The 14,921-nt window shown below is 37.3% G+C and overlaps 1 protein-coding gene across 1 annotated transcript in view; it reads right to left on the bottom strand.

Annotated features, from left to right (window-relative positions):
• Positions 1-2,804: 2,804 nt before the first annotated feature.
• zbtb20 (zinc finger and BTB domain containing 20) overlaps positions 2,805-14,921 on the bottom strand; it is a 32,309-nt gene continuing 20,192 nt past the window's right edge. Inside the window, exon 4 of the mRNA XM_085420446.1 lies at positions 2,805-13,404. Within this exon, the coding sequence (XP_085276572.1) occupies positions 12,869-13,404 (536 nt within the window). The 3' untranslated portion in view covers positions 2,805-12,868. The remainder of the gene's footprint in view (positions 13,405-14,921) is intronic.

Here is a 14,921-nt window from a genome sequence, read left to right as displayed (position 1 = left end):
ATACAGAACTGTTTGCTCAGTGTCTTACATCAATTTAAATGAAACCCTTTGCATTTTACTTTGCTTTGACGAGAGATTCACCTCTAAATCGTTTGGAAATATGAATTAAAAAACCAGCAAATCACTTTCCTGTTTGTACTGAGAGCGTGGGTGTAGCCATATAAAGAAAGGGAATGATTTGCCAAGGCAGTAGAGCTATGTTTGTCCTACACAAGTTTAATTTGCAGTCATAAACACCAATAACGTATGCATCTGAATAAAATGCATACAGTACACATTATCTTCTTTGCCTTCTCCCTGTCTGCTCTTGCTGGGTAATGTTTTTGCCAAATCACACCTGTCATATTATCCATTCTTTAGACATCTGCTAATCTGTTAATGAGTATTATTGAAGCGCATGGTTGACATTTGTTTTTTCTTTAACTTTGCTTGTGGAAATAAGGAGCACTGTTTACAGCACATAGCTCTAATCTGAATATCAATAAAAGCTCGTATTGATCTTGCTCGGGTTGTTCTCCGTCCACACACACAGTATGTTAATCAGTGTAAAAAGCCCCAGCGCAAACCACGTTTGATATGGCCATATCTGAGAATCATCTGCGGCCTTGCGCAGCCACGTGCTGTACTTTGCAGCAGCTCGGGGGTAAAAACGCACACCTAACAACAGGACACACCTGCTCTTTGGTTCCTGCTGAAATCATCTCTAGCTCTTTCCACATTGGTCGTGCCAGTTTCCTCCCACAGTCTAAACACTTGTGAGTCAAGTGGACTGTACTCTTGAATTGTCTGTAGGTGTGAAGTACGACTGCGACTGTTTATTAATCATTGTTAGATTTGTAACCAACTGACAGCTTGTCCGGGGTGTTCCCTGCCTCCTGCACAGTGCATTCTGGGATACATTCCAGCCTGTTGTTCATTATCTCGTCACTTCCAACTGTGTTTGGAATCAACACGCACCACAACACACCAGGCTAATATTATTTATGAGCTTAATTTTAGCTACGACGGGTAATTTATTCGAATAAATTGACTCCGAGCATTTCATCTATATGTTTATCTGGTTTTAAGGATTAACTGGATGTTAGTACTTTGCGGCAGCGCAGTTGGGAAATGTGAGTCCTATTATTATTATCATTATTATTACTACACAGGCATTCATTGATCCAAAGACAAAAGATAAAAGAGCACAAAAAGAAAACAGCAACAAGACTTTCTGTGAAGTACAGGAAAGTACTAGTTTTTATTCCTTCATAATCAAACTTCACAAACAGCTTGAACTTGTACAATACCTCAGAGAGTGAAAATTACAAAAAAAGTGCTGGTAACATTTACAAAAATCATCCTTACTTAGCAACAATCAGTTTATTCTTCCACACTTTTTTTAGTCTTTTGTATTAAGGCTTAATACTTCTGTATAAAGTATATGCAAGATAAGTCTTCACAGTTTTTCGAAAAAAGTCACAATATTATGTAACATAATGAAGCTTTTACGGCTATTTTCTTTATAATAACAAATACACATCACTGGTAAATATATGTGAAATACAGGGCTTATTGTAAAATGGCAAGTAATGATACTGTTTGCTGAGATAAATTGATTCCACACACTGTTATAGGAAAGTTCTGACATACCCTTGCTATAACTGAAGGAGGAGGAGAAAAAAAATATGATAAGCATAAACACTTGGGAGATCGCCTCCAAACTTTGGCACATCCCATGAAACAATTTCACAAAGAATGAGATTTATTTTTGAAATCATACATATGGAAGAATAGTTAAACTGGCATAAAGTGAAAACATGCTGTGTAGTAAGGTGCTAAAATCAGAGATATTACACTGCCAGCCTTTTTTTTTTTTCCTTTTTTACCCCACATGGACTGACATGAATAAGGTGCATTTGTAAGACTCAAAAGCATGATGTAGGCCTTTCTTAGATGTCAACGAAATATGCAATAAATACAAGTCTTCAAAAACGACCTAAATGAATTTGACCAATAGTCTCGAGGCGACCTCGTATACTCATGCGTTCCCATGGATTCAGAAAAATGAAAATCTCTTCTGCAGTTGTGTAACTCTAACTGTGGCATGTGAAAGTAAAAGCTGTATTGTATCGGTAAAATGGTATGTGTTATTTGATTTTTTTTTTTTGTGTTGTTTTTTCTGTTTTTGTTTCGTTTTACCTTTAACTGTCGTGAAAAACTGGATGAGTAAGGAGATGGAATTTGAAAACTAAATGCGAAACTAAGCCAAGATATATTCACAAGATCCTCTAAGCTGCACTGGTTTACAGGTCAACAGATGAGAGCTCTAGCCCTAGACTTACCAATTTCACCCTCATGCATACTGTACGGTTAAAGTGACGCAACAAGCTTGCTTAAATAGTCTACATCACAAAAAGCAATTTGGTTTTAGTGCAAACACAATTGGCTGGCTTCAGCTTCTCAATAATAACAAGCTCACCAAGGAGATTACAAGAAGGCACATACTTATGCTTCCTCTAACACGCAACAAATTTAGACAAACCGCAACATCTTTCAACAACACCACAAAGCGGTGAAAACAGGAAAGCTACTACATCCAGATAAAATGGTGACGTTTTGCTCTTTGTGAATTTTTGAAAAATTTACACTTATTTATCAGAAAAATATAGTGACGTTCGGGCCGATCGCTAATGCTGCCGGTAAATGACCCTAATTGAAAATGACGTATGATACATTTTGGTGGCTTCTCTACATAAGCAGCCAATGATGGTGCGTTCATTGACGAAAAGAAGAACAAAAAAAAAAAAAGATGCATTTTGGATTTTCGTTTTTTCATTATTGTTTCGTTTTAAAGCCTTTTTTTTTTCTGGAACATCCCAGAAAAATATCACTCAAAGTTTTTAAGGGAAAGGTGTGCACGACGGCGGACAGCTGGGTTTCTCTTTTGGCATTTGTGTTTATTTCTAAACATGTTGGCTTGTGTGATGAAGACGACTGACTCGTGGTGAACGATTCCATCCCTCATAACATCCCTACTCTCACTTCGGATCTGTAAGAGCTGCTTGATTTGTCCAAAACAATCACAGGAGGAAACAACAGTTTTAATGCCCCTCAAATCTGGACACTAATACTCAGGGTACTGCTGGGTAAATTTAACATAAAAAAAAAGAAGAAGAAGAAGAAGGAAAAAGGGGCGAGGGGAGAAAAAAAAGAACCCTGCTACAAACAGCAATATATGGATGTCATGTGCATTTAAAAAACCAATTCTGTACCTTTGAATACAAAAAAAACAAAACAAAGTAAAACACGTCAAATATCACCATTTACTCAGCATTCCCATGGTGAGGACAAGCGTCCCATACTATGGTTCAAATATGTGTCGTGTGAATTATATTGCTTTTGATAGAATAAGACCAAAATCAGTCTAGTGCAAATCTCTTATCTGGTTTGAGAAGTGGTGGTAGGTGTAATGAGAGGCAACTGTTAAATCTGCTCTAGAAAGAACATATCGGGTGATTCTGACAACTACTTAGCTGTGAAGTGGTATCCCTTTATGAATTTTCTTTTCCAGAAAAGAAAAACAAATCTGTCACCAGTCTATGCCATAACAACAATTTTGAAGGACATCCCTAATAAATAGTTCCTATTAAATATATATATATATTTTTATATATAACCCATCACCTACTGAATGCAATTAACCAGCACAAAAGGAAATATGGTAACTCCTTCTATCCAAATAACTCCTATTTTGATCGGGAGGATGGCGGCCATGTTACTCACCCTCCCGTGTACAGCGGGGGGAGGGTGTGCTTTGTCTGTCAGCTCACATCGGTGCTAACGGGTGTTGCCTGTGCAGTTATGTCTGTCAAATACATCTCTCAACTTGGAAATGTTGGAAAACTCACTCCAGTCCAGTGTTTGACAAATCATATTATAAAAACATCCTTGCACATACATTTAAAAAAAGAAAAAAGAAAAGAAAAAACTTTATCCCCTATTTCAAAACAGCAGTCAATACATTTCATACAAGCTTGTTTCATAACAACAATAATAACAACATACAAACCAACTTGGAGCATAAATTATCAAAAACAAACTGAACACATTACTGCAGCATATATTTCAGGGTTGCTTAGTTGTGATGTTAACTAACTTTACTACAACAGCTCCACTTCTGCCAAGTTCATAACTATATAAGAGATGTCTTTTTTTTCTTTTTTTATGAAGGGAAATAGTCAAAATCAAAAGCTGACATAGGCAAAAAAAAAAAAAAGCCTGACAAAATATACACATATTTATAACCACATCTCAAATTTCAACTCATGTGCATGTTTACAAAAGCATCTAGGTACATGATATGGCAGCAAAAAGCCTGAAAGCACGATGGAAGAAGAAGAAAAATCAAAATCAAACCTAAGCTGCTTTTTAAAAAGGGTGCGTGTAATTTTGGATTTTAAATGTTAATATCTTCGGCCCGGGTTTTGATTTAAAAAAAAAAAAAAAAAAAAAACCCTGCCTGAATTACAGTAATTCAATTTTCTATTTTGAATACACAGGATGAACAAATACAGCAGATTTTACCCAGATTTGGACCTCATAGTTATAAAACTAATTGTTGCCAAATGATTTACATTCGCTATTACAAAAATATACTCTTTTTTTGAATCACTTTGATAAATAATACCTAATCACGTCGCGATGTTGAAATCCATCGTACAGTTTGGTTTGAATTTACTTTTGTTGCGCAGTGACAACCGGCTTTGTTGCCTTTCTTTCAGTGAACATTAAGGTCGATTTGTTAATAGGTGACGAGCACCTAAACTAGATTTGAGTTGCTGAGACTTAAAGTTGTGTATAATTTTTTTTTCCATTTTTTTTTTTTTTTTTTTGGCTTAATAAACAACTTACAAATATGTGCAAACTTAACATCTTGGTCCATCTCAAGTATAAATGGCTGAATGTACTCTTAAGTTACAATGTCAGATTAGTTACTAGGGACAGCCTTAAATATATTAAACACAATCCAATGTGAAGGTGAAAGTGTACACCGATTTGCTAAATGTGTGTATAGAAGACGTAACCAATGATTATTATGTTTTGCCAGAGGAACAATGCAACATTTACAATCTTATACATGTTTTAACATGCAATAGTTTACATCACAGCTATTGTGTCAGATTCATTTTTATGTTTTGTTGCATTTCTTATTTTTAAAAAAAGAAAATCTATTTTGGTCTACAATAGGCAAATTAACACAACCACAAAACTATAAACAAGTGACATAACGTATACGCATTTTCACAAGCACCCTGCCATGAGATTAAAAACAAAGAAAATCAATCATATTAATATTAATAATAGTAATAATAATAATAACGGTGGCAATCTAGCCCAATTGTAGGAACCCCACACACATTATAAAGAAATATTCATTTTTTCAAAAACTTAAAATTGTCCTAACCTTTTCTTTGGTTTGTTTGTTTGTTTTATTTAACTTCTAATGATTACCATGGCCCCGTTTTGCTAATTACCCCCAACCTGCCCGTTTTATGAAGACACAGTGCTAGTGCTGAAATTTTTCATCTAAGTCTTCAGTGATGGCAGACCACGAGTTGGCCGAGACCACGGCCAACGTCATGGCGAGGAACCTCGACTTTTTCTAATGTCTCTGCACTATTAAAGAGTGACCTACACAGAGAGAGAGGCAGAACGATAGCATAGTGTATATGTTGTCTATAAAACCAGTCCGCACAAGCGTTAGCTGTGGTCAGAGCTTATAAGGGTTTGTGATCTCATGGCAAAGTTTGAAATAAATGTCGAGATGAGATCTAAAAAAAAATTTAAGAAATTAAAAAAAAAAACGAAATGGGATAATTTTTAGGGAAATGTAAATTTTTGCTAAACTTGTGATAAGCAAGTCTGCTACCACACGGGTTTGTAAAAACGATTAAGTGCTGGGAATTCTCCTTAATGTTTGGTTTGAGTTGGAATGTGCTGCTCTGAACAGGAATGCATGTTTTTAGTTGACGCTGCTGCACACCTTTAACCTAATCGTCTCATCCAGCTGAACTAAGCCAAAAAGACTTGAGTGACTGAGAATACAAAGAGGCTCAGCTCTTCAGAGTCCAAGTCCCCTCATCAGTGTGATAAAGAAAAGATACTGAATGCGTGTTATCCAGGGACTCGATAACAAAGTACTCCTCCACTGAAAAAAAAAAAAAAGCTGTGTAGACAGGACTGCATGCTTTATTTGGACTGTTCGATGGTAGTTACCTGAAGATGGTGTTTTATTTCTAAAACAACACATCTGGGGTAGAGTAATAACTGCATGTTCGGAGAATAGTAAATATAATCTAGATATTGTAATAGCTTAGTATAGCTGTGTCTACTTGAAAATCTGAACAGCTGCTTCATTATGTCTGCAAAACCCTTAAATTTCAAACAGAACTGTTTCTGAGGATGTCATAGTGTGATGGTTGAATGACAGGGACTAGCTATATCACATTGCCTATATTTGTGATGCTTCCTTTTAACAGTAAATGTCTATGAAACTAAGTGTATATTTGTTAATCATAGCTGTTTTCTCCTAATTTAATTGAAAACTATGCATTATGGAGGATTCAAAGATTCAAAATAAAGGCAATCACTTTCTTTTGGCATGCTGCATTTAATGTTATAAAAGGTTTTGCATTTAAGAAAAAAAATGAAGATTTTTTTCTTCTTCTTTATATTTGTCTGCTTCCCTCTTACTCTTATAATTTAAAGTCTCCCCTCATCCTCCCCAAATTTGGCACCGTAACTAGGCTGGAGAAGGTTAGAGAGAAAACTGTGGTAATTAGTCCACAGGGGACAAAATAATAAGCCATCACAAAACCTTTTATCTCAGAGCCACTCGGTCCTGAAACTTGATTTGTGGTTTTTCATTCTGCCGTATTTCTCTCTTAGTTTTTGTTCATCCAAGCACCTAAAGACTGCTGTTCAGGGAAGAGCTGTTTATCTGTAGCCAAAACTTTCAATTTGGCATCCCACTTTTTATTTCCAAATTGCGGTGATAAAAACCGGCCAGTCTAATGTTTAATAACCATTTTCTTTTCTCTTTTTTTTTTAACCACATTGCTCGTTGCTTGCCCTTTACGATTCCAAATCCAATAAATAACAAGGCTGTAAGATAAGATAAAACTTTAATGATCATTGTGGGGAAATTGGGCATTGGCTTGCATTTGGACGGGCCTGCCATCAAGGTCAAAGCACGCCTGGTGTGATTTGCGCACAGTGTACTTTGGAGCCAACTAAGAACCTTAAAGCAGCTTTCAGATCCTACAGACTGCAAACCATTTCATTCATGTAGTCTCAGAGGAGGCAACTAGTGGCATTCCCACAGATGTTATTGTAATATGAAAAAACGCAACGGCCATAATGACCAACAAAGAGAATCAAAAATATTCAACGATTCTACTTGTTTTTGTTTTGTTCGTTTAAACTTCACCTCTTCTGGCTGATGTGTGGCTCCCCCTGCTGTTCACAAAATGCCACTGCCCTTTCTCCCCAAACATACAGTACAGTACAGTATATGGCTTGTTTGCAAATGTGAAAAACTGGAAAAAAAAAAGCCTCATCTATGACAGAGAGCAATGTGACAGGAAAACAAAATGGCTATCCAGTATTAGGATTTCATATTTTAATTTCCAACTGCCATCTAAACCAACCAATCAAAGGCGTGCGTGATTGCATTTTAAATCTTTTCATCCTCCAAACTGTATACATGTATGTTTAAAAAATAAAACTAGCTGATGTAGTCTTTACTGTATATGAATAGAACATTTCAGGTATTTAAAGGGTTCTCTTATGCACTCACAACCACCAGGTTTTTAGCAGTAATAGTATAAATAGTCTATTTTTCATTAGTCCACTGTGTATATTCTGTATTTGTGCAACGTAGGAGAGAAAAACTATGAATATTCTGTATAGTTGCTGTATGTACTGATAGGCACTTGATAGGCGTACTCCCTATATCACACAAGGTATTGTATATTCTAGCTGCAATTTTATCAAACTATCTGAAAATGTATTCTTTATCTGTGTGGAGATGGTGATACTTAAAATATATATAGTTTATTTGTAAGAAGTTATCTATTTCATTCTTATGTGTACTGTAGAAGGACGAAAAAAGCAACGAAAAAAATAAAAAAGCTGTTAAGTATTATATGAATGCGTTCATGTGTTTTCTACTTTTGTGACTTTCTTCGCGCCTAAATAAAATAACTCTGGCTTAAAATGTGTGGAGACAGACTTAAAGACAAACAGGAAGACAGACACATGCTTATCAGAATAAAATGAACCTGTTCCTTACTCAGTATCACCCTCACCATTACTATCTTCCATTTCCTTGTTTTCAACTAAATGCAAAGCGTATATGCATATATATATAATACACTGTGAAAAATAACCGACTATTCTTTATTCAGTCGCGCGAAGCTATGTATGTATAAACAACACCACTATGACCACCAGAAAAAAGCAGAAGGAACTCCGAAATAAAGAAGTATAACAATGAATTAAACTTACTGCAAGAAGGACAACAATGTACTGTAGACCCTGTGTCTCTACACTACGATAAACAAAACATAAACAGGAATATATCTGAAACACAATACAAACAGCTGCAGGCTCAAGACTAGTATCTACTTTTCAATATGTTTTGTTCAGGAAAATATGCGTACACTTTGCAAACATAAAGTCTAGTCTAACAACTAGAAGAAGCACGATTGAGATAAGGACTTTTTTTTTCTGGATAATGTTGCAACTTTTCAACAATTTTTGACTTGGGGTTTTTTTTTTGGTTTTTTTTGCAACACTGAGAAAAGAGAATTAAGCACCACCACGAGTATCTGAAGCAGTATAAGGAATATATAACTATGGACAGTGAAGAGCGTGTGATGCTAATGCGACAGGGGACAGAGGGGGAGGAAGCCTGGGTATGCTCTGAGCACGTTATGACACACTGGAGAGAAGGTGCTTCCCCTTCCGAGCCTGGTCTGCTATCAAACACCTTATGATACAAGAAGTCAACTGACGACGGGACGAGTTATTTAGCCCTCATCCAGATAACGTTGAGATTGGCTACTTTTGTTATTCCAAAAGAAGTGATAGAGAGAAACGATTGATAGTGAACTTGTGAAATCAAATATTTGGAGGAGAAAAGAAAAAGAAAACCAACATCGAGCTACTTAACCTACTATTTAGACCAATGATACCACAAAGCTGGTTGTACTCATCTAGCTACAGTCAATAGTGCATTTGATATACGTGTTTACACAAAATATGTAAAAATTTCGGTGCCATGAAGGAATGCTAGATTACTGAATACACACGTTACACTGAAACGATTTCATTAATGTCTCTGCCTTTGCTGTTAAAGAAGTGATGATGTTAGTTTGGCAGTGTTTATTTGGTACTGAACAGACAACAAACACCAACATCATGAGCTGTGCGCCATACGTGTGGCAATACTGTTGGAAAGAGATCTCGGCAGTTGCTTACATATTTCTATTTAGTGCATTGTCTGTTAAGGCATGAGATTACCCTCCACGTGCTGTGTAGAGACAAATATAGCACTAGCATGCAGCAATATTGCCATCCTGGCAACAACAGCTACAAACAGGAACCATGTAGTTTAGGCTTATATGCACACCGTAAGAGACGGGCCCAATCAAATGTTAAATAATGTGCTACTTTTACTGAGGACCAACCTCACGGCTTTTCAGTGTATTTCTAAAGTGTGGCCGATTTATTTTTATTTCAGTTTCAGACCAGGAGAATCCAGAATCCCGACATCACCGGGTCTCACATGTTCGTCACTTGACTTCATCTGAAACCGACTCGGCAGTGATGTGAAATCTAGTAGCAATTATATGAAATTTAGCATCAAAAATGCTTGACACAACTTCTCCAATCTGGTACAGTGAAGTCAACAGTACTTGACCTAAGCTTGAGTAAAATCCTCCGAACAACTGTTACAGGTGCCTTATTAGCCCAAAAGGTTTGGAGAGCTGCTTCTCATAGTACCTGCGCTGCATATTGCAAAGGAAGCCCTACAGTTCAGATATTCCACTTATCAACATTTTGATTAGGCTATATACCACACAGACACTCACAGACATACGGACACTAAGGAAGGGACACAACTGTGTACGACTGACGGACAGATATCAAAGAAGCCGCATTCCATCACCTCCCCTACACCTTTAAACCCCACAGAAAAAAGTTGTTCTAGGACACATACCATTTATGTTACACACACACACTTTATAAATGTTTTATTATTAATAATATAATAATAGTTATTATTATTTTTTTACCTCCGCCAACAGCGTCGGACGGGAGTTTGTTTATTATTACTGTTGTTGTTGCACTGTTAATGTTGTTTGGCTTGGATGTTTCTCATAGGAAAATTCTGCTCTTTTACTAAAGAAATGCAGTTGAATAAAACTGTTACAGGGAGCTGACTCCATAGAAGAGTGAATTCAAAGGTTAAAACATAGATGAGCACACATAATGGTACAGGTTTAAATAAAAACAGGTGCTTGCATTAACACGGCACAAGTATATATACTGTAGGTAACTGCAAGCAATAACAAAAGCCAAGAATCGCTGAAGTACTTAATGAAGAAATTGAAACAAAGCTATTCTATTACATGTGAACTCTACAACCAAATGTTAGATTTAAAAAAAAATCCTCTTTTCTAAAACTATAATATCTCTGTTAACAGTAGTGCACTTATTGGTTTAAGCAGTGCAACATATATGCAAGAAAATAATGCAGTCCACTTATCAAGATTTTTTTTAAAAAAGTTGTTGTTTTTTCCTTTGAAATTGAATAAAAGAAAATCATAGTTCATTTAAGGAAAATGATTAAATATCAAGCACAGGCATTTTAAGAAAATGTGCAAAGTAGCACTTTTTTTTTTAAAATCGACAGCGGGTCTTTTTAAGACCCCCGTATGCAGTTAGTTATTCTTTTAATAATACAACTACGAAAGTGTTTGCTCACATAAATGAGCAAATCCTTCAGATTGCAGTTGCAGGCAGTTGCGTGCGTGCGTCTGTGTGTGTGTGTGTGTCCGAGTGTATGTGTGCGTGTGTCTGTGTGTGTCCTATTTTGGATTAAAAAGCAATAAAAAAAAAAAAAAAGAATTGAAATATCAGAAATGAGCCTTAAGTGATGTGATGCAGGGATGACAACTTGCACACACTAGCTTCCAAATCTATTCTGTACATGCTGTTGTCTAGGTTTTAGAAAAATTAGGAATGTATGCTATTGTCTACAAAGTCCATTTGCAACTTGTGGTATACCATGAAACAGTGTGATAGCAATCAGTCAGTGGAGCTACTTGTTTTGCTTTCAGACTGTATTTCCTTTCAAAACACTGCACGCTATTTGAGCCTTCAGGGAGAGCTAGGACATGAAAAGCAATGCATTTAGCTCCCATCTGCTGAAATAGCTTTGCAATACCATTAAACGGGTTATACAGGTGCTCTGTGATCAGGGGTGACGTTTCCTTTAATTTCAAATTTGATTCAAATTAAATGATCCACTCCTAAACAACACTGTTTCAATCAACAACTAGCCTAACCCCTCCCCGATATTCAAATTCAATTATCAAATTAAAACCACATCGGCTACTTAATAACAACAATAGTTGAAGTGACAAATCTTTGTTTTGTTTGGGTTTGTTTTTTTTTTTATCTATATCCCATAACAGTCAGGTGCAAGTTGAGGAGCAGCAATTATGAAGGAGAGAGTTTAGTCGCATATTCCAACCTGCCAAAACTATGAGCGTGAAAGGCTAAATAAAAACCGTCAGCAAAAACAATCTTTCTTTTTTTCTTATGTTTTGACATGGAAGAGGTCTAATAGCCTTAACAGTCTTTTGAAGATATTAGTGGCAGTGTATGCAAATGAGTTAAACTCCAAACTTCAGAAAAAAAGAAACAGATTTTTGCTCAAATACTGTCTCATCAACACACCGTAATTTAGTCATCTTTACCATCAGAATGCATGGACAATAATTATAAAGCATGTGAGAAATATCTGCCCCCGTCACCGCTGACGAGGGTGTTACATTTCAGGACAATGATTGAAATTGGTACCTTGACAATGGCTGCATTATAATCCCTTAATACAATAGGAATAAATAAAACCCAGTGTCAAATTAACTACTCTCCTTTTTTTTTATTTCATATAAGAAGGCAATCTTGTGACCATCAGTATTTTTAGAGGGAATATGTAGCCCAACCCCAGGTGTTTTTTTTTTTCTTATTATTATTGTTGTTGTAAATTATACCACAGTAAGCTTGGACATCTAAAGTTTCCAAACTGGTCAATATGGGTTCACAACTGCCATGATAGATATTTCATGGCAATGTACACACACACACACACACATACACACACACACACACACACGGTAACGCACACACACGCACACACTTGGATAAACAGACAGACACATGCAAATGCACGAACGTTCAAACAGGTATATTCATTCAGACATGTCGACACAAAAGGTGTGTTTGTGTGTATGTGTTTCTTTCGTAGGCCTTTCGGTAGTGTTCAACACATAAATCAGTATTTTAGGAAAGCATACATTTAGAGGCCTGTAGTTAGGATCCATCCAGTAGATCAATATCAAACTACTAAGCCTTAAGGCCACCATCTTTTTTTTTCTTTTAGAATAACAGAAAAAAAAAATCTTTTTTTTTTTTGGGAAACTTAATGTGCCAGTGTCTATACTCATTACTCTTCATACCTCAAAATAAGAAAAGGAAAATCTAGTGCCATTTTATTTGTCATTCTTTTTGAAAGAAGTTTATCTAGTTGTACTTATCCATCGGAGACATGCATTCGCATGTGGTCATTGAAGTGCTCCATTTGGTCAAACTTGGCAGGGCAGACGGAGCATACGTAGGTGGTCCCTTCTTGGCAGCTCGCTTCTGCAGCTACACCCACTCCTGTTCCAACCCCAGCCCCTACTCCAGCACCTCCACTTACTGGCATGGCGAGGGCAACCACTCCAGCTCCGGGCTCAGGGACGGCCATAGGCATGGGAATGGAGACAGGACCCGGGGCAACTGCACTCCCTGACAGCCCAGTGATGGCGCTGGCTGTGCTGTGCAGGGCCATGTGCCTCTCCAGCAGGGTCTTGTGTGAGAACTTCTTCTTGCAGATGTAGCACTCATAGGACTTCTCTCCACGGTGCAGCCGCATGTGGACGTTGAGAGAGCTCTTCTGGGTGAAGCGCTTGTTGCAGATGCTGCACTGGTAGGCCCGCACCCCCGTGTGTGTCACCATATGTTTTATTAAGTAATCCTTCAGGGAGAAAGAGCGCCAGCAGATGCTGCATTGATGAGGCTTCTCACCTGGATGTGCATGAAAGACAAAAGCATTAAGGAGGGTGGGGGGAAAAAGGGGGAAGAAAGTTGTGGATTAGGTTAGGAATATGGACAAGATGGGTGTCAAAAAATCACTACTAAACATTTTAAATGATTAAAATCTCACAATGTATCTCCAGACCAGGTGGACGTGCAATTACTGAACGGTGAAAGAAAAATTTATTCAAGGGAAAATTCTTATAACCCTTCTCACCCTTTCTCTGGTTTCTTTCTCTGAGGTTAATTTAGCTCCATCTGTTTATCACATAAACATCCACCTCGATAGGGACATTCACTGAGGTCTGTGTGGCGCGGTCATTTTTAATGAAAGATTTCAGGGTGCGCACGCTGCTGTGGGTAAATCAGCCATTACGAAGGCACGTGTCTGATTTATTAATTACAAAAAAATTGGACCAAATTAGTAGTTGGAAATTGAATCAAGGCTAATTTTGACGCTAAACGCTCCTGAAACACAGCCAGCTGACTCTTAAGCCCTACATAGAAAAAAAAACATGGCAGGATCAGCTGACTTCAACTTGTACAGCAACATCAGACGCCCAAAGCCACAGGGGTTACTTTTCCAGTACAGGAACACACCTCTGGCTAGAATTATTTAAACCTGCGTTTGCTGTATTGTGATGCTGCTTTCACGTTGCGCTGCACGCTACAGCGCCGTGGGAAAGGTTTAGGTTTCGTCACAGTTGCTCTGATACAACATGCGCAAATTTAAAAAAAAAAAACACACAAAAAGCGAGAAAACGATACATTTGAAGTATTTTACAAAAATGTAATAACGTTGTAATGACGGCGCAGAAAAGTGGGGCTAAAATGTCAGGACTGCGAAAGCAATATTTTATGCATCTATTTGGCATTTCTGCCACTTTGTCGCGACGTTAAGATCATTTTCCATAATTGTCTCTGCTGACATTATGGGCTGTAAAATATTAACATATCAATAATAACGTAAAATGAACAGGCGGAGAAGGAGACTGATAACACAAGTTGTACCACGCAAGTTAATGAAGTTCTGTGTATCGACTGCTTTTCTGCTGTGCCGAATGAATGAATGTGTTGCCACCTGCTTTCATTTAACGAAGCTAATAAATTCTGCTTTTGCTTTGTCTTTTTTTGTTTATTTCCACTTGACCCGACCCAGGCCCTTGCAGAGGTCAGGTTTCAGGGTCACAACACATGAGCAGCACATACATAACAGGTATTTTACTGTGTTGCCCGGGGGGCGGTGTACTCGCAGTACAGTGATTCATACCGCTGAAAAGCATTCTCTATGTCTCTGACAGGTTTTTGATTGCAGAAAAATGACACACTACCTCTGCTGCACGTGTTATCATTATCTTTTTAGCTATTTTGAGTGCGCCGCGTCAACGTGCCCTGTGAAGATGTGATATATTACATTTTCTGGGGTACTTTGTAACTCCTGCTTAATAAACAAACAAAAGATGTTATCTTGTGTATGCGTTAGATGTATTCTCATATGGACAGCAGCG

Source organism: Rhamphochromis longiceps, linkage group LG10 (assembly GCF_057381845.1).
Source record: "Rhamphochromis longiceps isolate RC_006_pf linkage group LG10, R_longiceps_female_GT1.1, whole genome shotgun sequence".
NCBI lineage: Eukaryota > Metazoa > Chordata > Actinopteri > Cichliformes > Cichlidae > Rhamphochromis > Rhamphochromis longiceps.
Note: the sequence above shows the minus strand (reverse complement) of the source record. Positions and strands in the feature narration are given on the sequence as shown.